The sequence below is a fragment of the Lagenorhynchus albirostris genome, chromosome 3 (assembly GCF_949774975.1).
Source record: "Lagenorhynchus albirostris chromosome 3, mLagAlb1.1, whole genome shotgun sequence".
Lineage (NCBI taxonomy): Eukaryota > Metazoa > Chordata > Mammalia > Artiodactyla > Delphinidae > Lagenorhynchus > Lagenorhynchus albirostris.
The window spans coordinates 60,941,969-60,967,512 of record NC_083097.1 but is presented as its reverse complement, the minus strand read 5'-3'; the positions used below and the strand labels follow the sequence as shown (position 1 = coordinate 60,967,512).

Below are 25,544 nucleotides of genomic sequence, written 5' to 3'. Positions count from 1 at the left end.
TCTTGAGAATAACCTGAGGAACTTTCCCCAAACCCTGATTTCTATGTTCTAACCATAGACATTATTTTAATAAATCTGGGGTGGAAACCAGGAATATATATTTTTCAGAAGCTACCCAGTAATTCTGATATGCAACCAGAGTAGAGAACCACAGCCCTTTGAGTACCTGTGGAAATCTAGTAGTCAAAATAGAGAATATGAGCAAATATAGAAAGAAGAACAAACAAAACCAAAGTTAGTAGAAGGAAAGAAATGAAAGAGATCAGAGAAAAAAATAAATGAAATGAAGACTAAAAAGGAATAGAGAATACTAATGAAACTAAAAGCTGGTCATTTGAAAGATAAACAAAATTGATAAACCTTTAGCTAGACTTACAAGAAAAAAAGGGAGAAGGCCCAAATCAGTAAAATCGGAAATGAAAATGGATAATGCCATGTGCAGCAACATGGATGGACCTAGAGATTATCATACTAAGTGAAGTAAGTCAGAAAAACAAATACCATATGATATCACTTACACGTGGAATCTAAAATATGATACAAATGAACTTATCTATAAAATAGAGACTTACATATATAGAGAACAGACTTGTGGTTGCCAAGGGGGAGAGGGGTTGGGGAGGGATGGATTGGGAGCTTGGGATTAGTAGATGCAAACTATTATGTGTAGAATGGATAAACAACAAGGTTTGACTGTATAGCATAGGGAATTATATTCAATATCCTGTGATAAACCATAATGGAAAAGAATATGAAAAAGTGTGTGTGTGTGTATAAAACTGAATCACTCTGGTGTACAGTAAAAATTACCACAGCATTGTAAATCAACTATACCTCAATAAAATAAAAAAATGAATAAGAGGTTATAACCAACACCACAGAAATACAAAGCATCATAGGAGACTACTATGAGCACCAATTTATACAACAATAAAATGGACAATGTAGAAGAAATGGACACGTTCTTAGAAAGGTACAATCTCCCTGGACTGAACCAGGAAGAAATAGAAAATATGAACAGAACCATTACCAGTACTGAAATTGATTCAGTAAACTCCCAACAAAGAAAAGTCCAGGACCAGATGGCTTCACAGGTGAATTCTACCAAACATTTAAAGAATAGGTTTTGAAACTATTCAAAAAAATTGCAGTGTAAGGAACACTTCCAAACTCATTCTATGAGGCCACCATCACCCTCATACCAAAACCAAAGATATCACAAAAGGAGAAAATTACAGGCTAATATCACTGATGAAAATAGACACAAAAATACTCAACCAAATGTTAGCAAATTGAGTGCAACAGCACATTAAAATGATCATACACCATGATCAAGTGGTATTTATCCCAGGGATGCAAGTATTTTTCAGTATCCACAAGTCAATCAATGTGATACACCACATTAACAAATAGAGTAAAAGCCATATGATCATCTCAATAGATGCAGAAAAAGCTTTTGCTAAAATTCAACGTCCATTTATGATAAAAATTCTCCTAAACATGGGCCTAGAGGGAACATACCTCAACATAATAAAGGCCATATATGACAAACCCACAGCTAACATCATACTCAACCATGAAAAGCTGAAAGTATTCCCCCTAAGATCAGGAACAAGACAAGGATGCCCACTCTTGCCACTTGTAGTCAAAATAGTTTTGTAAGTCCTAGCCACAGCAATCAGAGAAGAAAAAGAAAGAAAAGGAGTCCAGATGGGAAAGGAAGAAGTAAAACTGTGCCTGTTTGCAGAGGACATGATACTATACATAGAAAATCCTAAAGATGCCACCAGAAAACTACGAGAGCTCATCAGTGAATTTGGTAAAGTTGCCTGATACAAAATTAATATACAGAAATATGTTGCATTTCTATAAACTAACAATGAACTATCAGGAAGAGAAATTAAGGAAATAATCCCATTTACCATCACATCATAAAGAATAAAATACCTAGAAATAAACCTATCTAAGGAGGCAAAAGACCTGTATTCTGAAAACTATAAGATGCTGATGAAAGAACTTGAAGACAGCACACACGGATGGAAAGATATACCGTGTTCTTGGATTGGAAGAATGAATATTATTAAAATGAGCCTACTTTCCAAGTCAATCTACAGACTGAATGCAATCCCTATCAAATTACTAATGGCATTTTTCACAGAACTTGAACAAAAAATTTTAAAATTTGTATGGGAACACAAAAGACTGCAAATAGCCAAAACAATCTTAAAAAAGAAGAATGGAGCTGGAGAAATTACCCTTCCTGACTTCAGACTATACTACAAGCTGCAGTCATCAGAACAGTATGGTACAGACACAAAAATAGACACATAGATCAATGGAATAGGGTAGAAAGCCCAGAAATAAACCCATGCACTTATGGTCAATTAATCTACAACAAAGGAGGCAAGAATATACAGTGGAGAAAAGACTGTCTCTTCAATAAGTGGTGCTGGGAAAACTGGACAGCTACATGTAAAAGAATGAAATTAGAACATTCTCTAACACCATATACAAAAATAAAAATGGATTACAAACTTAAATGTAAGACTGGATACTATAAAACTCTTAGAGGAAAACACAGGCAGAGCACTCTTTGACATAAATCATAGCAGTATTTTTTGGGATCTGTTTCCTAGAGTAATGGAAACAAAAGCAATAATAAACCGGACCTAATTAAACTTAAAAGCCTTTGTACAGCAAAGGAAACTATAAACAAAATGAAAATGCAACCTACGGAATGGGAGAAATATTTGCAAATGATGTGACCGAGAAGGGATTAATTTCCAAAATATAGAAACAGCTCATACAGCTCATTATCATAAAACTCAAACAACCCAATCAAAACCTAAATAGACATTTCTATAGAGAAGACATACTGATGGCCAAGAGGCACATGAAAAGATGCTCAACATTGCTAATGATTAGAGAAATGCAAATCAGAACTACAATGAGGTATTCCCTCATAGCAGTTAGAATGGCCATCATCCAAGTCTACAAATAATAAATGCTGGAGAGGATGGGGAGAAAAGGGAACCCTCCTACACTGTTGGTGAGAATGTAAATTGGTGCGGCCACTATGGATACAGTATGGAGGTTCCTTAAAAAACTAAAAATAGAGCTACCATATGATCCAGCAACCCCACTCCTGGGCATATATCCAGAGAAAACTCTTAACTTGAACACATGCACCCCAATGTTCATAGCAGCACTATTTACAACAGCCACAACATGGAAGCAATCTAAATGTCCATGGACAGATGAGTGGATAAAGAAGATATGGTATGTATACACAATGAAATACTACTTAGCCATAAAAAATGAAATAATGCCATTTCCAGCAACATGGATGGACCTAGAGATTATCATACTAAGTAAGTCAGAGAAAGACAAATATATCACTTATATGTGGAATCTAAAAAAATGATACAAACTTATTTACAAAAGAGAAATAGACTCACAGACATAGAAAACTAACAGTTGCCAAAGGGGAAAGGGGGAGGGAGGGACAAATTAGGAGTTTCGGATTAACAGATATACACCATTATATATAAAATATTGAATAAACAACAAAAACCTGAACAGCACAGGTAACTATGTTCAATATCTTGTATAAAGGAAAAAAATCTGAGAAGGAATATATATGTATAACTGAATCACTTTGCTGTACACCTGAAACATTGTAAATAAACTATACTTCAACAAAAAAAGTCAAAAAAAGAGGATGTGTAGTGCCTTCTATTCTTTAGGGAGATTATGTGAAACAGTATAGCATACAGTTAAGAGCACTAATTTTGGAGCTAGGATATTTGGTTTCAGCGTGTGTAGCCACTTTCTAGCTGTTATCCGTAGACAAACTACCCAGTCTTTCAGAGGTCAGTTTCTTTATAAAATAGGGAGTATAGGCAGTATAGGGTTACAGTTAGGATTTATGTAAAGTCTTAGCACAGTACCTGTACTACAGCACACAATAAATACTGGCCAGATTTATTCTGGTGTACACACGTGCCACTGGGATTAGCCCGGATGAAAAAGCCTACTGAAGTTCACTTTCTCCAGGCAGCTCTTTAGGAAACCGCCGGGAGATGGAAAGGCTTCCTGGTCCCCAAGCTTGCCAAGTGAAAGATGCAAAAGCCATCTAAAAAGGGAGGGGACTATTTATTCTTGGCAGCACTTGAGCAACGACGGGCTCCAGTTGCTGCGTTCCGCGTGTCCACAAGGGGCCGCTCGAACTACCCAGGCTCTGTGCGCAAATCAGGCGACGCCCCGCGCGTGCTCACTCGGTGCCGCGCGGGCCTCTGAACCTCCGCGGACACCCTAGCTTTCGGCTGCTGCTGCTCCCCTGGCGGCTCCCCTTAACCAAACCTCTTGCGGGTGGGTACGGCAGCTCTCTGGGGACAAAAGTCTTCCCTCTTCGTTGCGCTCTGCTTCGTACTTCGTATTTTGGGCAAATCTGAGAAGGCAGGTATTAGCGCCTCCATTGAGCTGCTACCAGAGAGGTAGGAGAAAGGCTGAGCCTGGCGCGGAGTGCGGGCTGACTGGGGCCTAGGCCCGCGAAACGCCGTCGCTGCCCGGATGTTGCGATGGCTGATCGGGGGAGGCCGAGAACCTCAGGGACTGGCCGAGGTAAACCCCGGGGTGGACCCTGCCTGCCAACGCAGAGGCTTTGCTTGCCGTAGCTGCGGCTTGTGTGAGCCGGAGAGCTGACGGGATGAGGAAGACCCGGCGGAGGCGGGGCCTGCGGGTTGCGAGGGCGGGGTCGGCGGGGTCGGGTTTCGGGGGCTCTTTCCCTGAGAGGTAAATCCATGTTCCACTAGGTGTGGAAACTGAAACTGACGTAGTTCAGCAACAGGCTCAAGGAGCCTTAACTGGTCTCCCCACGTAAACCAGTCTCACTTCAACAGAAAAAGTATCCGGTTTGGTAGAGACTAAGAAACGGTGACTGCAGATTTACACTTCTGGTTTGTTTGATATGGTGTCGCTTCCCAACATCAACTGATGCTTGCTCATGGAATATGAAATTAATTTGATTATTTATATAAAACCAAAAAAGATAATTATTTTAAAAAATAATTTGCTTAAAAGTAAAATAAATTATGTTTTAGCTGCTATTTTGGGTTCCATAGTCACACTTTCTTCATGGGCCTGAATAACTGACCAGACTAATGAGATTTACATTTGAAATGTTGCGAATAAAATAATTTTGGAACCTGAAAAGTGTCGAGGTCTGGAATTTATTTCATATGCCACTGAAGAATAGAATTTATGTTGAATTCCCTTTTATTTTTAATAGAAAATAGTTGTTTTGATTGTTAAAAAAAAACTTGGGTGGTTGTAAGCTAAGCAACGTTATTTCTCCGTTTTAACTTCCTCATATTTTTGCAGTTGAGGCTTATTGTCTAATTTTTAAGAAGTATTTCTTATTTAAAATTAGGCTTATTTCAGATAGGCTTGAATTCTAAAGATTATGAAAGAATTGTGGAAAAGTGATTAGTTCATTTGTGATATATATGACAATTATGTGTTAACCCGATTATTTGATAAGTTGTAGAATTTGATTAACTAATTCTGCCGTGCTTGGCAAGCTTTCATTTGGGGGAAGTGGTATACAGTTTTCAGATTTCTTGCCTTTACTTTTCTCATCAGAACCACTGCTAGAAGGGAGATGGGATAAATAAAAAATTACTGCTTTGAAGGTGAATTAAAAAAAATTCATGCGTGTTAAATTGTACATTTGTTCATGTAAAAGTACTTCCGTTTTAGAACTGCTGTGAATCTGTACATTATCAGAACCAAAGATTTTCCCCTAATTTTAAGCAGTGTTTGTCTGCTGGGATGATTTTGCCCCTTAGAGGACATTTGGCAATGTCCAGAGATATTTTTGATTGTCACGATTTGGGGGTGGGGGGAGAGGTTGGATTTCTATTGGCATCTAGTGTGTAGAAGCCAGGGATGATGTTGAGCATCCTTCAATGCACAGGAAAGCCCTCAACAAAAAAATTACCTAGTCCAAAATGTCAGTAGTGTCAAGTTTGAGAAACTGCAGTTCAGAGGTTAAGAACACAGGTTTTTTTAATCTGAAATAGTACTGGGTTTGACTATAGAAATGGGGTTGATAAGATCTACCTTACAGAATTATTGGGTGAGTTATAAGCCATATGTGCTTTACCCAGTGTGTGGCATATGGACTGCCGCCCACCTGTTTGCAAATAGGGATGAAGGTGTGTAGGTTTAGGACTGAGCTTAATACTCTGTAAATGTTACCAGTTATCTTTATCAATGCTACTGTCTGAAGTTGAATTTATTGAATTCATTGACTGAATTATTTCATTTCTTCCTTTATTTATTCAGTAAACATGTGTTGAGTGCCTGTAATGGCGTAGGCACTGTTTTAGTCTATATTTTACCCCTTTGACCTTCAGTTTTGTTTCTGCCAAGTTTTAATTGGCAAACACCCATCCTAAAATATTGTGTTGGTTTGGCCCATTGATTTTTTTTTTTTTTTTTTTTTTTGTGGTACGCGGGCCTCTCAGTGTTGTGGCCTCTCCTGTCGCGGAACACAGGCTCTGGACGTGCAGACTCAGCGGCCATGGCTCACGGGCCCAGCCGCTCCGCAGCATGTGGGGTCCTCCCAGACTGGGGCACGAACCCGTGTCCCCTGCATCTGCAGGCGGACTCTCAATCACTGCACCACCAGGGAAGCCCCTGGCCCATTGATTTTTTAGGTCAGGTTTATTGAGGTGTAATTTCCATGAAACAAAATACACCCTTTAAAAATTTATTTTGAGTTCAAAATTTAAAATTTATGATGTGGATTTGTGGTAAGAGAAATGTTTTATGTTAAATTGGCAGTTACTTGATGTTAGGGGAAATAATATATAGTATTAGAACATAATATCTTACAGTTTTTTAAAACTTGTGTTCTTAGATGCATACCATGTGTTTTATTCGAATGTGGTCTTTTATCATAAATCATTTTATCTCTTTTTTTCTCTCTTTTTTTTCTCCCCATTACAAGCAATCTCCTTTACAGACAATAGGTGAAGAACAAACCCAGAACCCCTACACTGAACTGCTTGTACTGAAAGCTCATCATGATATTGTACGGTTTCTGGTACAGTTAGATGATTACAGGTAAGAAACTCTAGTTTTCCAATTGACTACTGTTTGGAAAGAGTTTTTAGGGAATTGTATGTTAAAAACAACTTCAAAATTAATCCAGCTTTTCTAAAAATTTCAAAACTGATCATTAATAACATTTAGTAGAAATTGACCTCTGCCTCTTGATGAAATATGTGTCTGAAGTCTTTTTGCCCAAAAGTTGGGATATCATTTCTGGTGATCTTATTTTTGTTTGTTTGTTTTTTTTTGGTCTTTTTGAATACTCACAAATATTTTCATTAGTTTAAAGGAAGTGTATGACTTTAAAATGTTGATGGGAGTTTTAACTATGTTAAGGTGAAGCTAAATTTGAGAACCAATATGGGAAATGTTTAAATATTAGGTACCTTCCAGGAATGTACTGTTTTTAGTGGAAGGTAAGGTAAGGATTTAATCTGAATTTTTTGTTATTTGTGAAACCCTTTAAAATGTACATTATTCTGTACTTCCTTGCTAACATGTATAATGTTGTGTTTAATATATTTGCAAATAGAGATGAAGGTGTGTAGGTCTTAGAACTGTAGATTTAGCTTATTATTGATCTGTATATCTGTTTTATTAAGACTTTGTTCAATTATACAGTTATCCTTTGTAGCCTTAATAACAATTACACAATTAATTGTGTAACTGTATAATATTTATCTTCCTCTCTAGATGAGAGTGAGGGCCATGTTTTTTTTTTATTCACCACAGTATCTTTAGTACCTGGTACAGTGCCTTACATGTAGCAGGTTATTAATAGTTGTTAAATGAATGAATGATTCCCTCAACTATTAAGTGTACATGTTGCATGCCATCCTAACTCTCTAACTCCACTTCTCTTGTCCTTATCAGTTATTCCCCTATCATCTCTTAATTTTCTCTTTTGCCTTTGATACTGTCTTCTTTTCCTTCCATTTTTGACTCAATGGGTGACTGCTACTGTGATTTTTTCTAATTCTCACTATCACTATCATTTTTGACTCAATGGGTGACTGCTACTGTGATTATTTCTAATTCTCACTATCACTCACTATCACTGTTTTTTAACCTTGTCTTCTCTTTGCTCTTTTTATGTTTCTGGTATTTAGTTGCTTTTCCCATGTGCAGTGCAATTCTGGCACTACCTGGAGTTAGGTTGAATTTTAAAGGTTAAGGGCACAGTCATGTACAACAGTCCCTTCACCTCAGTCACAGCTGCAATCTCCAGGGTTCCCAGGCCACCTGCACTTCTGACCAATTAACTACAAATTTCTACTACCCCCTCAGGTTTGATAATCCTCTAGAATGACTAACAGAATTCAGGAAAGCACTATACTTATGATTACAGTTTTATTATAAAGGATATGATCGGGATTAGCCAAATGTAGAGATGCATAGGGTAAGGTCTAGGAGGGTCCCAAATGTAAGGCTTCTGTGTCCTCAGGACACATCACCCTTTCAGCACATCAATGCAGATCACCAGTGAGGAAGCTCACTCAAGCTCTGGGTGTCAAGAGTTTTTATTGGGGTTTCATTACATGGGAATGATTGTTTCACTTATTTGCCTCATGATTGAACTCAATTTCCAGCCCTTCTCTCCCTGCCATCCCCTCCTTGCTCCCCCAGGTTGGGAGGTCAGGATGATACCCCATGGCTCAAAGCCCCAACCCTCTAATTGCATGGTTCATATTCCCCACATGGCCAGTCCCCATCCTTAAATTGTCTAGGGGTCCACCATGAATCATCTCATTAGCATAAACTCAGGTGAGCTCTGAGGGGCCCGGCTCTCTTTTAGAAACCAGGGACAAGTCCAGCCAAATTATTATGAAAATATGCTCCTCAACTTTTGCTTGAAAGGATTTGCCTTTTTTTGGTATTACTAGCCTATTAACACAATTTTCTTGTTGTGATGTGAGCCAACCAAATTATAGCATGTCAGCCATAGTATAATAATCTTCACCCTTTTTGGTAATACTTACTGTTGCCATGTCCTGAGAGACATTTACTTATTTATTTAGTCAGTCATCTTTGAAACTAAACATTTTTGGAAAGATAGGACATTTGGACTACTAAAGTTTTCTGGTACCGTCTTTTACCATTGTAAGATGCTAAAACGTAAGTTAAAAAAACCAAAATGATTTCTTAGACCATAATCCCTAATATTTGGGCTTTAAGGAGTCCTCAAATAGTTTTGTCTAAGAAAGCTAAATACAAAATATACAGTATACTTTCAGGATGTGGTCTTTAAATTTTTTTTTAATAGATTAACTGTTAAGATTCCATGTTGATTGCTATCTGTCCTTTAAAATATCTTCTTGATTATTCTTACTACATAGTTAGAAGAATCTGCAGAAAAGGCCATCTTGTAGAGTAATGATCATTGTACAGGTACTGATATTTGATTACATTTTCCCAAAGTAGTGCTTGTGTATACTGCAGTTATTCAATGATACAGTAAATGTTACGTAAACAGTAAAAAGCTGTAGGTGAGTATATCAGTAATCTGTTGTCCTTGTCAAATATCAGCCCAAATTTAGTAGTTTAAAACAAACACTATTTATTTATTTCACTATTCTGTGGGATGGCATTTGGGTTAGGCTCAGCTGGGTGGGTTCTTTTGTCTCTGCTGGGATCAGCGGATCTTGGTTAGGTTCGCTTATGCTTTTGTGGTCACCAGGTAGATGGGGTTGGCAGGTTTACAGTGGTCTCAGCTGGGATGACTGGGGTCTCTCTCCATGTGGTTACTCAAGTGCTAGTTCCCATAGGGATGGAGTTCAAATACCAGCAAAAGGGCAAGCCCCAGTGTAAAACTCTTTTCAAGTCTGTTTTCATCATGTTTGATGTTGTCTCATGGGCTAAAGCAAGTCAGGAGCTGGAGTGAATTCAGTAAGTTGATAAATAAACTCTACCTCTTGATGGGAGAAGCAACTAAATCCTACTGCAAGTGGTGGTGGAAATAGGGAGATTGGTGGCCATGTTTGCTGTATACCACAGTGAATCTAAATGTCTAGAATAGATTTTTTTAAAAAGCCTACTTTTTGGCTTTTGCTGTCAAGTGAACATATTACTACATGAACCACATTTAATTCTTTGTACTGAAGTCATGACTTTGTCAAAAGTTACATATAATTAGGTATGAAGTTTTTTACTCAGTTGCAGACCTGAAGAACTTTCAATCTGTTTTGTTTTAAAAGATTTAATTCTGTAGTGTACTAGAAAAACAAAACAAAACTGAAAGAGTCATTATTGGTAAGAAATACATTTAAAAATATACAAATGATGTAACTATTATAAATAGTAGAGCTCAGTGTTTTCATTCTTGATTTGATAGTTTAGATAATTCAGATATCTTTTTACTGTTACATATGTATATTATATATGCATTGTCAAATTATAGAAATATCTTTCCAGTTTTTAAATAAATATTGTTATACTTTTCATGTTTTTATTTAGTTTTTATAGACATCACATTCTGGGTTTTTGGTCAGCTGTTGTAATCCAGGTTTCACGCTTCAGGTCTTTAGATAATATCATTTTATTGAGAATTTTGCTGAAGGATTTTCTTGTTTTCTCAGTGGCTCAGCTAAAAGCAGTGAGTGGAAAATTTTCTCAGGTTGGTTTTTGAAGATACCAAATAAATCCTGTATAACCTAACAGACAGCAGCCTTTTCTTATCTTCTTTAGTATTTTTTGAACATAAAGTGAGGGTCATATTGATTGGGAGATCACTAAAGAAGGCTAAGCCTCAGCAAGAGTCATCCAAAAAGTGGACTGTGCTAAAAATTGCATGTAATACTTTAGCATTTGACACATTAAACTAAACTGAGTTCATAACACATTTTAAGAATAGTTTTCTCTGTTGCTCATTTGACCATCCCTTGCTCCTCCAGGAAACAGACAAGGTTATGTAGGATGGTGATCATGACTGGAAAAGAATCAGATGACCCATGAAATGCCAGACTGAAGAAAAAAAATGTACTTTAGGTTGACTGGTGAAGCTGTACATTCACAAGAATCTAGACAAACTCAGTACAGTTTGATAATTCACTAACAGCAAACAGTATGTTATATCTTTAAGACAATGTTCTAAAGCTAAGAATATCTTTTTCACTAACACTTAGAGAATAGAAATCGGTAATCAAGATCATTTAGATCCTCCTAATACCTGGTTTCCCTGGGAAGTAGACAGTAAAATGGAATTAAGCATGCAAAAGGTTTATTAGAGAGAAATACCATTGAAGGGAAAAGGGAAGAAGCAGGATTGGACAAGGGGAGCTGTCTCAAACTGTGATGCAGATTTGACAAAGTCTCTGTAAGCCCAATGTGGAGCTCTGGAGGAAAGAGTGCTCTTTAGATGAGTCCTGCATTAGGGAAATAACTAGGAGTGTTTGCCTGCAATGCTTAGACATTGGCTGAGGGCCATCCAAGAACGTGCCCTGGCTTCCACCAACTTGCTTATATCCCAGGGGCTGGGGGCCAACTGAGATAGTTTGACTTCAACTTGAAAGCTGAAATGGACCCTGAAGTCAACAGCTGGAGGCAGATAACCATATTCCTCATAGCTGGGCAGCAAGTCCTCTCTTGAAGGGGTATCTGCAAGTCAAGATCTATACTGCCTTTCTATACAAACTCTATCTTGAGATCAGTAATGTTGGATGAGAGGACATTTTCTTTATAGAAGAATTCAAGTTAGGAAGAATCATGGAATTGGAATATTATAATTTCGCAACCTCTAATATAATAACAAATTTAGGCAATGGTTATTGATAGCTGTTAACATCACACACACACAAAAAGATTGCTGGAAATTGTATTTCTTGTTGGGGTACATAAACTGCTTATGAAGTGGTCTTACCAAAAAGTCAAATTCAAATATGATTAAGTCTTTAGATCTCTCAATTTACTAGAAACGCAGGGGACAGAGGTGTATATCAAATGACAACATAAGAAGGTAGCTAGCAAAATCCAGAACTCTGTAAGACAAATGTTTAATTGCAAGGAAAAACATACATGAAGAAAGAATCAATAGAACAAGAGAGACTTTAGAGATCAGTTGCAGCGTATGAACCTTACTTAGATCCTGCTTCTAATACACTTAAAAAACATTGTGAGACAGGGAAATTTGATTACACTGTGGTGACATTAAGAAATTAAATGTTAACTTTAGTTGTGATGTAAATATATATTGAAATATTTATTGATGAAATGAAATACGGTGACTGGGATTTGCTTCAGAATAATCTGCAAAGGGGGGATTGGCTGTGGTACAGATGAAACAGTATTGGTCATGAGTTGATAATTATTGAAGACATGTTACCTGGAGATTTTTCTTATACTGTTTTTACTTTTATATATACTTAAATTCTTCATAATGAAAAGTTTAAAAATGATATATATTTGATATAGAGAAAAAAACACCAATTTAAAAGGTATTTTTGTTTCAGTGTAAAATAAAATTTTTTCTTAGATATTATTAGATGCAGGAATCAAACAGTTGGACATGAACCCATCAGCTTAATAAAGTAATAACTATCAAAAAGCTGGATTAAAGGATGTAGCTTTGATGTATTATTAGATGCAGGAATCACACAGATGGACATGAACCCATCAGCTTAATAAAGTAATAACTAGCAAAAAGCTGGACTAAAGGTTGTAGCTTTGATATACAACCACAGTGGGTTTCCTGATTTTCACCCTGAGTTACGTAGACGTCACTGAATCACGGGTACTGCTGGACATCTGCAAGCCTCCCACTTGGATGTAAGTTTACCTCAAAAATAAGAGCAGACCAGAATGTTGCCTCTTTATGAACAGTCAAGTCTCAGAGAAAACCCAGAAGGGTCTGAACTGAGCATACTCAATTCATTCTCTTAAACTCATTTATTACATCAGTGGGACAGAGAGAGGCCAAGGAACTTTCTCTAGTAGAAGTTTTTCAACTTTACTACATTGTAAAAACTATACTGTTTTAGTTGCCTCATGATTAGAAAGTACTTGTCGATTTGGTGGGAAGTTAGTTAACCATGGGGACTTCTGTATTGCCATGATAATACTCTATTATTTTTCCAGTGCTTTATGGTTATGTAAATATTGAATACAGGAAAGTTTATGTTCAGGTTTATGGATTATATTTTTTATGTCCTTTAAGGTTATGTTTGAATCTGTAGCACCTTTGACTTAATTGAAATAAATTCTTTTGAATAAGGACTATTAAATAAGCATGTAGGTAATGGACATAGGAATTACATGTGGAAATATTTTATTTTATACAAATCTTTGTGAACCTTTGCTGTACTTTAAGCCCACAGTTGGCAAGAATGAGAGTGCTTTCTCTGAGCTGTCCAAAGGAAGGTGTTTAAAGGAAATGATTTCTATAAACTGAAATGAGTATAACTGAGAATTCTCAATGGATTCATAATTTGGACCCTGTAGCATTCCATAGTAATGTAGACTGTGAGCTTTTCAAGGGCAAGAACTATCTCATTGATCTTTACCCTCAGGATCAAGCATATAGATATATAAAGTTAATGCTTAATATATAGTTAATGCTTAATATTTCTTGAATGAGTGGATCATTGACTCTCACAATTCTCATAATGAGGGGAAGAGAGGATGGAACATTCTAGAAGCTCTGCTATAGGTCTTCATTAAATCACACTTCATGTTTTTAAACTTTTTTCATGCGTATAGTTTTTGCTTATTTAATTAAATGTCACTAAATTAAATGTACAGTCTCAATGAGTATTTTTAAAGAGTTGGTTTCAAGTTGAGAAAACTTGAAGGTTATGCATAAGAGTGGGATAGGAGGGGCTTCCCTGGTGGTGCAGTGATTAAGAATCCACCTGCCAATGCAGGGGAGACGGGTTCGAGCCCTGGTCTGGGAAGATCCCACATGCTGTGGAGCAAGTAAGCCCATGCGCCACAACTACTGAGCCTGCACTCTAGAGCCCGCGAGCTATAACTACTGAGCCTGTGTGCCGCAACTGCTGAAGCCCACATGCCCAGAGCCCGTGCTCCGCAACAAGAGAAGCCACCGCAATGAGAAGCCCACGCACCGTAACGAAGAGTGGCCCCCGCTCACCACAACTAGAGAAAGCCTGTGCACAGCAACAGAGACCCAACATAGCCAAAAATAAATAAAATAAAATAAATTTATAAAAAAAAAGAATGGGACAGGAAAATGAAAAAATAAAAGGAATTTATTTTTGTATGTGGTGAGATTCTGGGCTTCACATATTTTGAATTTCTAGTTTTGTTTTGACAGTATGTTGGTATATTAGTCATGATTAAAGGGGAAAGTGAGGTTACATTAATACTATTAATCTATTTTACAGAGCCCTTTTTTTTTTTTTTTTTTGGGCGGTACGCGGGCCTCTCACTGTTGTGGCCTCTCCCGTTGCGGAGCACAGGCTCCAGATGCGCAGGCTCAGCGGCCATGGCTCACGGGCCTAGCTGCTCTGCCGCATGTGGGATCTTCCTGGACCGGGGCACAAACCCGTGTCCCGTGCATCAGCAGGCGGACTGTCAACCACTGCACCACCAGGGAAGCCCTACAGAGCCCTTTTAACACTTAAGTGTTTGCTTATTCATTTATTTACTGAAAAAGCATTTCTTCAGTCCTTTAAACCTGCTAGACATAATCAGAAATTTGTTGGACTAGAAAGTGCCATATTAGAAAGATCAATAAATACAATTACTAAAATTCATTGATTATAAAAAGCTTATATTTTCCTATTGTAACATCTTAAAATTTGGATACATCGTATAATTGATGGTGTCTTTCATTAATAATTGACATCATTTTTTCCTTAATAGTACATAAAATAATAGTATGTCTTATATTTGATGAAATATAGTACATTTCTAAACAATCACTAAGTTTTAAGATCTTGAAGCAAGAACAACATGTAATTGATCTTGGCAGTTCCCTGACACATGACATGAAATCTCACTACATTTTGTGTTAATCAGTAAAGAAGGATTTCTCTTAAAATCTTATCTTTAGATTTGAATCTTTGGATTCTATTAATTTAGAATGTTTAAAAGTTTGTTTTGTATATTATTATATGACAGTATAGCCACTATTCTTCCTTCCATTGACTAGATTAAACCTTATTAATATCTTAATTCCTTCTTTTTTATGGTTCATTACTTCTTTTAATCAATTACAGTATATCTTACTGTTAGGGATTCTTGAGTTGAATTTTCATTTCTAAAAATTTGGAGATGGTTGGAGTGTGTGCTTGACTGATGAGGATAAACTGATTAAGATAAACTGATATAGTGCTGCTAGTTTTCAGTTATTCATCCTAGGAGAATGGATAATTTGCAAATGATCTCCCACCCTTTTATTAGTTTATGATTGGTACTAATATGTAGCAAAGTCATACTGGTTTACATTTTAAAGCTTCATGTTTCCTCTTTAGAGCAGGTAATAAGAAATACTGGAATGGCAAAAAAAAAAAAAAAAAACCCAAACAATAGAATATATGAGAATTGAAAAGCTTGAATAATATACACACTGGGTAATTGACCTCTGAACAATTAAAAACAAAAAGGGCTGTGATTTCATGCATTACTATTGAGCATTGTTTAGATTTAACTTTTGTTCACCACTGATTGAATTAAAGTTTGAGGTGAAATGCTCTGTATCTCATTTCTAAACTCTCAACCGTTCAGTCATCTCTCATTGTGAAGTCATGAGATTCAGACATGATAAAACAATAATGAGAAGTTAACAATCAGGGTTAGAAAAAAGTATGTATTTTAAACCTGCACTCTTCTAAAAGAGAGAAAAGCAATTATAAGAGTTTCAAGAATCAATAGAAATTGATGTTTTATACCAAAGAAATCTTAAGACCTTGAGTTCTGCCCTGCCCACCATCATGATACAAATAAAAAGAAATCAATAGGCCTAGAAACATAAGCTATTAAAGATTTACATCCAGTGACTATTTTTGATACTCAAGGCATTGTTTAGTGTTTTGATTCAGAAAATCTATGTAATTAAGCATAAGAAAGTACATTTTAAAATATAAAATGATTGTTTTCTTTTTAGTCTCTATATCTTTTATATTTCATTTTGAAAATAAAATAAATGTTAGGTATGGATTTTAAAATAATTCTTTATATGATTTCTGTCTAGTTAACTAAGACGTTTTAAAGGTCCTTTCTGTTAAAAAGATACGTAGCTCTTTATTAAAAAATTACTAACGGACTTTGTCAGACTGTATTAGGCCAGTTTCCCATCTCCTGGATAATCTCTTAGCTCATGCAGTAGAAAATGTAAGCAAAGGATTTTGAAACGAGTGCTGGGTATGGGAATTGTCAGAGCCAGTGAAGACAATAGCTATGTGTGAGGCTTTGAGCATGAGAAATTTGAACTTGAAGCTCAGTTTGGAGTGTTAAGGAAAGTGTTACATGACTGAAGTAGTGAGATTATATGGATATCTATAGGGTAAAATTCAATAGAACACATACTCTAAGGAACAAAGTAATTCTTGTATCCTAATGTATCACTTCTCTGCTTTTCTCCTAATGACACACATAAGGCTTACAATGATAACTTTAATGAAGCTGTTCAAGGCATGCCCAGATTTTTGTGAAAACACACTAACAGTCTTGCAAGGAAGTAACACGTTTTCTAAATGCCATAGCTGCTAACAGAGTACCATTTATTAGTGGTTGTTAACCATCACTGCATGCAGTTCATAGCTGGCTCTCTACAATACCACTTCTTTCTCTCCTATTCAGAAAAGCAAACCTTGAATTCAAGTGAATGAAAGTGATATTATGGGAACAACTGAATTGATTTTGATTCCTTAAAGAATGATTTACAGCTCTGCAGTGACCTAAATGGGAAGGGAATGTAAAGAAGAGTGGATATATGTTTAACTGATTCACTTTGCTGTACTGCAGAAGCTAATAAACATTGTAAAGCAACTATATACTCCAATTAAAAAATCATTTACAAACTTGTGTACTACATTATTAATAACAAATTACTTGACATGCTTACAATGTGATTGCTGTACACCACTGTGTTGGGACACTGCTTGAGAGTAGTGTTTGATTTTATTATAATGCAGGCACTATGGATGAATAATCCTGTACAAGTGATTTTTCTTGATAGTGTTTGTGTCATGGTTATCTTCTACTCTACAAAATATAGATGATTGTTCCTTGACATGTAGTGAATGGGTGGTAAAGAGGGGAGAGAAGCTATAATTTAGTTCATCACAGCTCTTTTCTCTTGCCATGAAGCAACTTACCTTTACCTCTTTTCATTTCAAGAATTTTCGCTGAAAAAAACAAAACAAAACAAAAACCAAACCTTCCAAACCAAAGAACACAGTATTTATGTGGAAAGACCACAGAGCTGAGGGGAGCAAAGGAGAGAAACTGGCTTTAAATAGTAGAGTTAAAATATCTAAATATCTTTACCTAGAAAGTAAGGAATCTAAGGACATGATTCCTTTGTTCCACTCCTAGAGTATCATTTCCTGTCACTGTAGCTTTTCCTCAGCTTGGTTTCATGTCACTTAAGTCAGGGTTTAATCATGATTTTAAAGCAAGGAAGGACTTTAAAGATCATTGATCTCCCTTATTCTTAGTCTAGCAGTTTATTCATTTTAACTTTCTGAATGGTCTTACTTATCTTTGGATTCTCAGTACCTGGCACAAAACTTAGAAGGTATTCTGTAAATATTTGTTAAATTAGTTTAAAGAACTTAATCTGTATTGATATTAGTAAGTCAAAATACTATTAATAAGGTCTGATGGTATCTTTGTAATCTTAGCACTTAAATGTCATCAGTGATTTTTTTTTTCTTGACCTTTTTTCTCTAACCAGATTTGCATCTGCTGGTGATGATGGAATTATAGTTGTGTGGAATGCCCAGGTGTGTATTGTTGCTATGTGGATTGTGTAATAAAGACATGACTGTATAGTTGAGTATGCGTTCATAAACATTATCTGGAGATACACCTGCGTATCAGTAGGTTGAGACTAGTTAATGCTCGAAAGGGCTGCTTAGGATGAATGCGTTTAAAATGAGGACCAATGTTCCATAATAGAGTTTTTTTATTTAATATTTTTTCCGATAAACAAATGCTAGGTTATGAAAATAAAAGTTTTAATCTTAATTAAACAAAATTTATCAGCAACTATGCACTGATTCTGAAAATGAATCAGATGTTGACTTTTGTGGAAGACAATTTTTCTGTCAGAATCGTTTGATAGCATAATATAGCATTCTTATCATGTTTGACTATAATAGTAATATAATAAAAGGTTTATTTTTTCAAAAATATTTAAGGCTTTACCAGATTTCTCTAGGACTTCTCTTCTTATCCTTGGATTCTCAAATTATTCTCTTTTGAAGCATTTATCTTCTTGCCCTTGTTTGGATTGTTATCTGGTCTGACTCAGTCAAGATCCTCATTTTTCGGTGGCTTTGCCTGTGATTAAAGCAGTTTTTTTAACATTATGTTCATCACGTGCATCATGAAATCCTGCAACCTTGGAGAGATTTGCAATTTATCTTATACTTACATTGCATTTCTGTATGTTTACTACTTGGGAAATCAGTGAGAAACTGATAGATGAAGACGTTGGATGGATGGGAATAGCTGTTGATGTTAGAGAGAAGTAGAGTCCATACTGACTTTACGAGTGGTTGATACATTACTGGATATATATATCCAATTGTTGTTACTGTTATGCTGACTTTTATTTTCTTCCACAGCGTTATAACTGTGAAGACTTAGATAACAGATGCTTGCATAATGAAGACTCCTTATTTTTTTCCTGCTGATTAAGTTACAGATATTTTTATGCTTAATTTACAGTTATAATCTTAAAACCATATGGAAAGAATACTCTTTTAAACTTCCTGTAACAATCTGCTAAAAATTAGTATTTTCTATTAGAAAATAATTAAAATTAATTATAGCTACTCTCTTAGCACCTAATGTTTAGATACTGTTTGATTGTTTAAAGTTAAATTATAAAATCTAAGTAATTTCAGATGGAATGTATATATTTTCTACCTGGTGATTTTTCTAAATGTTGTCATTTAAGATTATTTAAGTTATGAAATATGAAGTACTATTAACATTTTATTGATATTTCAGACAGGAGAAAAACTTTTGGAACTCAATGGACACACTCAAAAGATAACAGCTATTATTACATTTCCTTCTTTGGAAGCTTGTGAAGAAAAAAATCAACTGATCTTGACAGCCTCTGCTGACAGAACAGTTATTATATCCTTATAGAACCAAGTGGCATAGCTATGGTGATTCAAGGGACCAGTACATATGTTATTAGTCTTTATCCTCTTGGGGTCTGTCTGTACATTCTGTTTTAGCAAAAATGATTTTGTTCTAGCCTTCATAAGACACTTAAAAGTATTAGGCGTCTGAAAAGTATTAGACTGGAAATTGCAAGTTAAGGCTTATTGTTGTTGGAAACTTCATAACTAAAGCTGTTTTTCTCAGAGTTACTATTATATCAAATTACATAAAACAGGAAATGGGAGAATGTGGGCTTAAAATATTTTTCATCTCAGATTGCTTTTCAATTTAGAGAAACAAAGATGAGTTGAACTGGAGAATAATTCACATTTTTTTTTCTGTTCATTGTACAGCAAAAGAAACTTAATGGCCCCAACCCATAAGAACTTTTTGAGGATATGAGTCTGGCAGAAAAGCGCATTACCATCTGCTCAGCGTTTAATATATGTAGTATTTTATTTTATTTTTATTTTTGGCTGAGTTGGGTCTTCGTTGCCACATGCAGGCTTTCTCTAGTTGTGGTGAGCAGGGGCTACTCTTTGTTGTGGTGCATGGGCTTCTCATTGCGGTGGCTTCTCTTGCTGTGGAGGACGGGCTATAGGTGCATGGGCTTCAGTAGTTGCAGCACACAGGCTCAGTAGTTGTGGCACACAGGCTTAGCTGCTCTGCGGCATGTGAGATTTTCCCAGACCAGGGATCAAACCCATGTCCCCTGCATTGGCAGGCAGATCCTTTGTTTTTAATATTTATGTTTCCTTTGCCTTTTTTTAAAAAAATTATTTGATTTATTTTTGGTTGCATTGGGTCTTTGTTGCTGCGCGCGGGCTTTCTCTAGTTGCGGTGAGCGGGGGCTACTCTTTGTTGCGGTGCGTGGACTTCTCATTGCTGTGGCTTCTCTTGTTGCGGAGCATGGGCTCTAGGCGCGTGGGCTTCAGTAGTTGTGGCTCATGGGCTCTAGAGCACAGGCTCAGTAGTGGCACACGGGCTTAGTTGCTCCACGGCATGTGGAATCTTCCTGGACCAGTGATTGAATCCGTGTCTCCTGCATTGGCAGGCGGATTCTTAACCACTGCACCACCAGGAAGCCCCATATTTAGTATTTTCAAACAATTAAAAAATGTAAATGATCTTTCCTCCCCATACTTTCAATTGAAAATTTAAGATGTAGTAGCCATAGTAAAGTGTTATAAATTGCTTATATGTGCCAGGCATTGTTCTATTTTACATTTATTAACCCATTTAATCCTTATAATAAGTATTTCTATTATTTTCATTTATAAATAAGAAAAGAAAGGCACAGAGAGGTTAAGTAACTTGCCCAAGGTCATGCAGCCAGTATAGGGCAGAAGGCAACAGACTGACTGCAGAGTCAGAGCTCTGAATCACTATGTAATACTGCTTTCATAAAATATTTTTCTTAAATAAATAAATTTTTCTTAAATAAATTTAGCCCTTTTATATTTGTTTGTGGAATTGGGTCTGTGAAAGCCATAGCTAAATGCTATGGATAGCTAATCTTTCATTACTTTTTTTTTTTAAGGAATCATAGATTAGCTTTAAAAAGTCTATGTTTATCTGAGAATTCTCTTTAAATAGCTTCAAGCATTACTGAAGTTAAGTTTTGGAGTAAGTCCAAAGGTATAGGTGTTTCTTAGGCTTCTGTAGAACCAAGACATAGTTTATGACACACTTTAAATGAGCTCATCAGCTGAAGTGATTTCTAGACAGAGTGCCAATAGGTGAAAGAATTTGAAGAAAAGGTTTAAGTGGAGATAAATGATATTTTATGGTGATTACAATATTGCATAAACAGGGGCATAATATGCACTCATATGTTTAGGTCAGAGTAGCTTTACTACTGTTGCTCTGTTGAGGCAAGTGTTATTTTATGGACTAAAGGTCTCTTTTTGGGGTTTGTTTTCAGCATCAGTATAATCTCTGCAAAAATAGAATATCAAATACTTTTTATTAGACTGTTCCTAAGGTACTATGATACTATTTAGAGCCAATTATTAAAATTACTATTACAGTGCAGACGTGAGTAGCTGGGACAATATCAGTATAAACTTTAACTGTAAATGATAGTATAGAGTTATTTCCTTCGCTGAATGACGTTTTTTGTTAAAAATAATTTCAGGTTGTTTTGTTGGCAGTTTCTTTTATTCATATCAATTCTAAATTTACCCTGCTTGGGTCTCTGCTGTTAACTAACTTCATTAATTAAATGCTGAGGGTAGACTTTATTTCTTTGTCAAGTGATGGTCTTAAGAATCCATATATATGTACATATTTATTTGTATGTAAATGTGTTCTCAGATATGATATAAAATGTATATCTTACCATAGGAAATGGTATGAAAAATTTGAAAATCATTATGCTCCTTAAGTCAAACTAACCTTGGACATTTTATGAGAGGTCCTGTAATTATTTTAAATATGTATATAGTTAATAGGAATACACTGTTACTGTCTTCTTTCAATCAAGATAACAGTAGTAAATGATGCCAGGCACATTGAAGGAGCTTTCAGTAAATGTTAATTAATGGATGTGATAGTTTTTAGTATAAATATTTTATGTTCAATGTTTATTAGATTACGGTAGATTGTTTTGGAGAATAAAACTTAAATTTTATATAGTTGCAATATTTAATGCCTGTAAACATTCAGTATTCAGACCATTCATTCTGTTGGTATTTTCAAATGGTTTGATAGTAAAATTTACCTCAGACTTATTTTACATTATAAGTCTGCTATGCTAAGTTGATGAATTGATTTTTGTGGTAGTATAAACATGAAATATTTCATGCTTTATATATTTTCTATGTAAATGTGTAATATTTGTGATTTATTAGAAAAATTATAATTAAGGTTTAAAAATTCTGCTGAGAAATTATTTCTTAACATAAATTTAGGTATGGGACTGTGATACTGGCAGACAAGTTCAGAAAGTGTCATGCTTCCAGTCTACTGTAAAGGTAAAATTTTTTTTTTTTTTTAAGGTAAAATCTTAATCAGATACTTTACGGTAATAATCTTTTTGTTTCAGAAAAAATTGTTTAATGACTTAGCTGAAATTACTTTTGTAGGTTTCAAAAATTACTTCTTCCACACATACACAGTCATTTGATTCTTCTAACACTAGATTTTGGGGAGTATATATATTAAATGCTAGAATTTTGAATTTTAAATTAGAGCAAGAGGTGAATCTCTATAGTAAGATAAGGAAAAAGGTAGTAGTACCTAGTATGTTTTTAGTAGGTAATTCTAGGAAGAGATATTACTTTCAAAGTGACTACAGCAATAGCTAGTCTCTTTTTTGTTTGTTTGTTTTAGCTTTGAACTAAAACATGGAGTTATTTGTCCCTCACCATCTATCTTCCATAAAATGATAAGGGTAAGATATAGCAATTACTTAGTTCCAGAACAAAATCTTTTGTGGCTAATTGGCTGCTACTGTTAGGTTCATTCATTTTATAAACAAATATTAATCGGAGCTTATTACTTGATAGGAACTCTGCTACATGTTGGAGAAACAAACTTGGATAAGACTTGGCTACATTGATTTCTGTAGAAGAAATTACCTTAAATGTTCTCAGAAAGTACACTGTTTTTCAATAATGTCAACAAGTTTGGGGAAATATACTAGTAAACTGAAATAGTGTTTCCTCATTTGCTTTGAAGATTACTGATCTCTGTATTGGAGCTAACACTTTCAATGTAAAAAAAAAATCAGTGTGCCAATAGTCAAAGTATTTCATTTTTTTCCCTAAAAGGCAGCATCTCTGGTAGCCATCTTATGCTACTATGCTATTCTGATTATCAATTTAGAAAAGTTTCTGGGAAAGAAAGTGCCATTTACTATATACTGGTATCCAGTTTTACAATGGACTGTCTTTGAAGTCAATAAAATATTGACCTGATCAAAATCTCTACGCTTTATGTGAAAAGATGCTCCTATTAAATCCCTCAAAAAATAGTCTTGCTTATTTGACTGAGGTAATTAGGATTCAGATGAAAATATATGCATTGAAGGAACAGGGAAGGAGAAAAAATTTAGTGTATTTGGGGGAAATTCCTTTGGTGAGCTGTTTCATGAACTGGTCAATAAAAAGTATCTTATTTCGGGGCTTCCCTGGTGGCACAGTGGTTGAGAGTCCGCCTGCCGATGCAGGGGTCGCGGGTTCGTGTCCCGGTTCGGGAAGCCTGTGCTCCGTAACGGGAGAGGCCACAGCAGTGAGAGGCCCGCGTACCGCAAAAAAAAAAAAAAAAAAAAAAAAAGTATCTTATTTCGGTATGGTGAAAGGACTTCCTCTTTCTTTTTTAATGAGCAGCCTCCTTTCCCTTGAAAGTACTTCTTAAAGGGGTTTTACTGTACTGTTAATCAGCTAGATAGTTGTGTTTATTCCCACTGTGATCCTGTTTCGCATTAAAAAAAATCGTTAAATACAGCATTTCATTCATTTTAGTTCAGTGGTTCAATTGTTCTTGAACTGATAGTTTATCAGAGAATTTCAGATCCTTAATAAATATACGAAATACTATTATTTATTTTTTGAACTAGTAAAGTTTCTTTATAAGAGATGATATTAGCAAGGAGGTGCTGAAATTGGCATTTCTATTGTCATTGAGAGTATAATCAAAATGATCTTCCTGGAAGGCAGTTGGCTTTATGAATGAATCTTAAAAAATTATTATATGAATTGACCCAGTGATTCTACTCCTAGAAAACTCTTTAAAGAAATGATAAAAACTTGGGCAGCGATTTATGAACAGAAATATATATTACAAATATATTTTATAAATGGATGATTGACAGTATCCTAAATGTCTTATAGGAAAATAGTTAAATTATGGTAGACATATATGCTAAAAATGGTTTCAGAAGAACACATAGCTTTTGGAAAATGCTAATGATAAGATGTTAAATAACAAAAGCAGTATAGTATCCTCAACAAAACACTAGCAAACCAAATCCAACAATATATAATAAGGATTATGTACCATCATCAAGTGAGATTTATCCTAGGAATATGAGTTTAGTTTAACATCTGAAAAATCAATCAATGTAATATACCATACATGGTAAGAATAAAGGATGGAAAACATGATCATCTCAATAGATGCAGAGAAAGCATTTGACAGACTCCAACATCCTGTCATGATAAAATACTCAACAGACTAGCAGTAGACGAGAGCCTCCTCAACCTGATAAAGGGTATCTAGGGAAACACAGCACCTAACATCATATTAATGGTGAAAGACTGACTGAATACTTTCCTCCTGAGTTCAGGAACAAGACAAGGATGTCTGCATTTGGCATTTCTCTTCAACATTGCACTGAAGGTTCTGAACCAGGGCAGTTAGACAATAAAAATGAAATAAAAATCATCCATAGGGGCTTCCCTGGTGGTGCAGTGGTTAAGAATCTGCCTGCCAATGTAGGGGACATGGGTTCGATCCCTAGTCCGGGAAGATCCCACATGCTGCAGAGCAACTAAGCCCGTGGGCCACAACTACCGAGCCCGTGCTCTAGAGCCTGCAAGCCACAACTACTGAGCCCAAGTGCCACAGTTACTGAAGCCCGCGTGCTTAGAGCCTGTGCTCCACAACAAGAGAAGCCACTGCAAGGAGAAGCCCGTGCACGGCAACAGAGTAGCCCCCACTTGCCACAACTAGAGAAAGCCTGCGCGCAGCCCCGAAGACCCAACGCAGCCAAAAATAGATATAAATAAATAAATAAATTTAATTTTAAAAAAGCATCCATATTAGAAATGAAGAAATAAAACTGTTTCTATTCACAAGTGACATGCTCTTCTATATAGATCATCCTAAATCCATAACAAAACTATTAGAACTAATAAACGGATATAGCAAGATTTCAGGATACAATCTCAATATACAAAAAATTAACTGTATTTCTTTAAACTAGCAATGAGCATTCCAGAAATAAAGAAAATTTATTTGCAATAGCATCCAAAAAATAAAATAGAAATAAATTTAAAGAAGAGCTATGAGACTTGTATACCAAAAACTACAAAACATTGTTGAAAGACACTAATGAAAATATGAATAAATGGAAAGAAATTCATGGATCAGATTTAATATTGTTAAGATTGCAACGTTACCCA

General features: G+C 35.6%; 1 protein-coding gene across 2 annotated transcripts in view; it reads left to right on the top strand.

Annotated features, from left to right (window-relative positions):
• Nucleotides 1–4,384: 4,384 nt before the first annotated feature.
• Nucleotides 4,385–25,544, top strand: part of WDR41 (WD repeat domain 41) — a 45,429-nt gene continuing 24,269 nt past the window's right edge. For both annotated transcript variants that reach the window (XM_060143158.1, XM_060143159.1), the window contains exons 1-5: nucleotides 4,385–4,623; nucleotides 7,016–7,131; nucleotides 17,972–18,020; nucleotides 19,255–19,386; nucleotides 22,329–22,391. In XM_060143158.1, coding sequence (XP_059999141.1) covers nucleotides 4,573–4,623; nucleotides 7,016–7,131; nucleotides 17,972–18,020; nucleotides 19,255–19,386; nucleotides 22,329–22,391 — 411 coding nt within the window. In that variant the 5' untranslated portion in view covers nucleotides 4,385–4,572. The remainder of the gene's footprint in view (nucleotides 4,624–7,015; nucleotides 7,132–17,971; nucleotides 18,021–19,254; nucleotides 19,387–22,328; nucleotides 22,392–25,544) is intronic.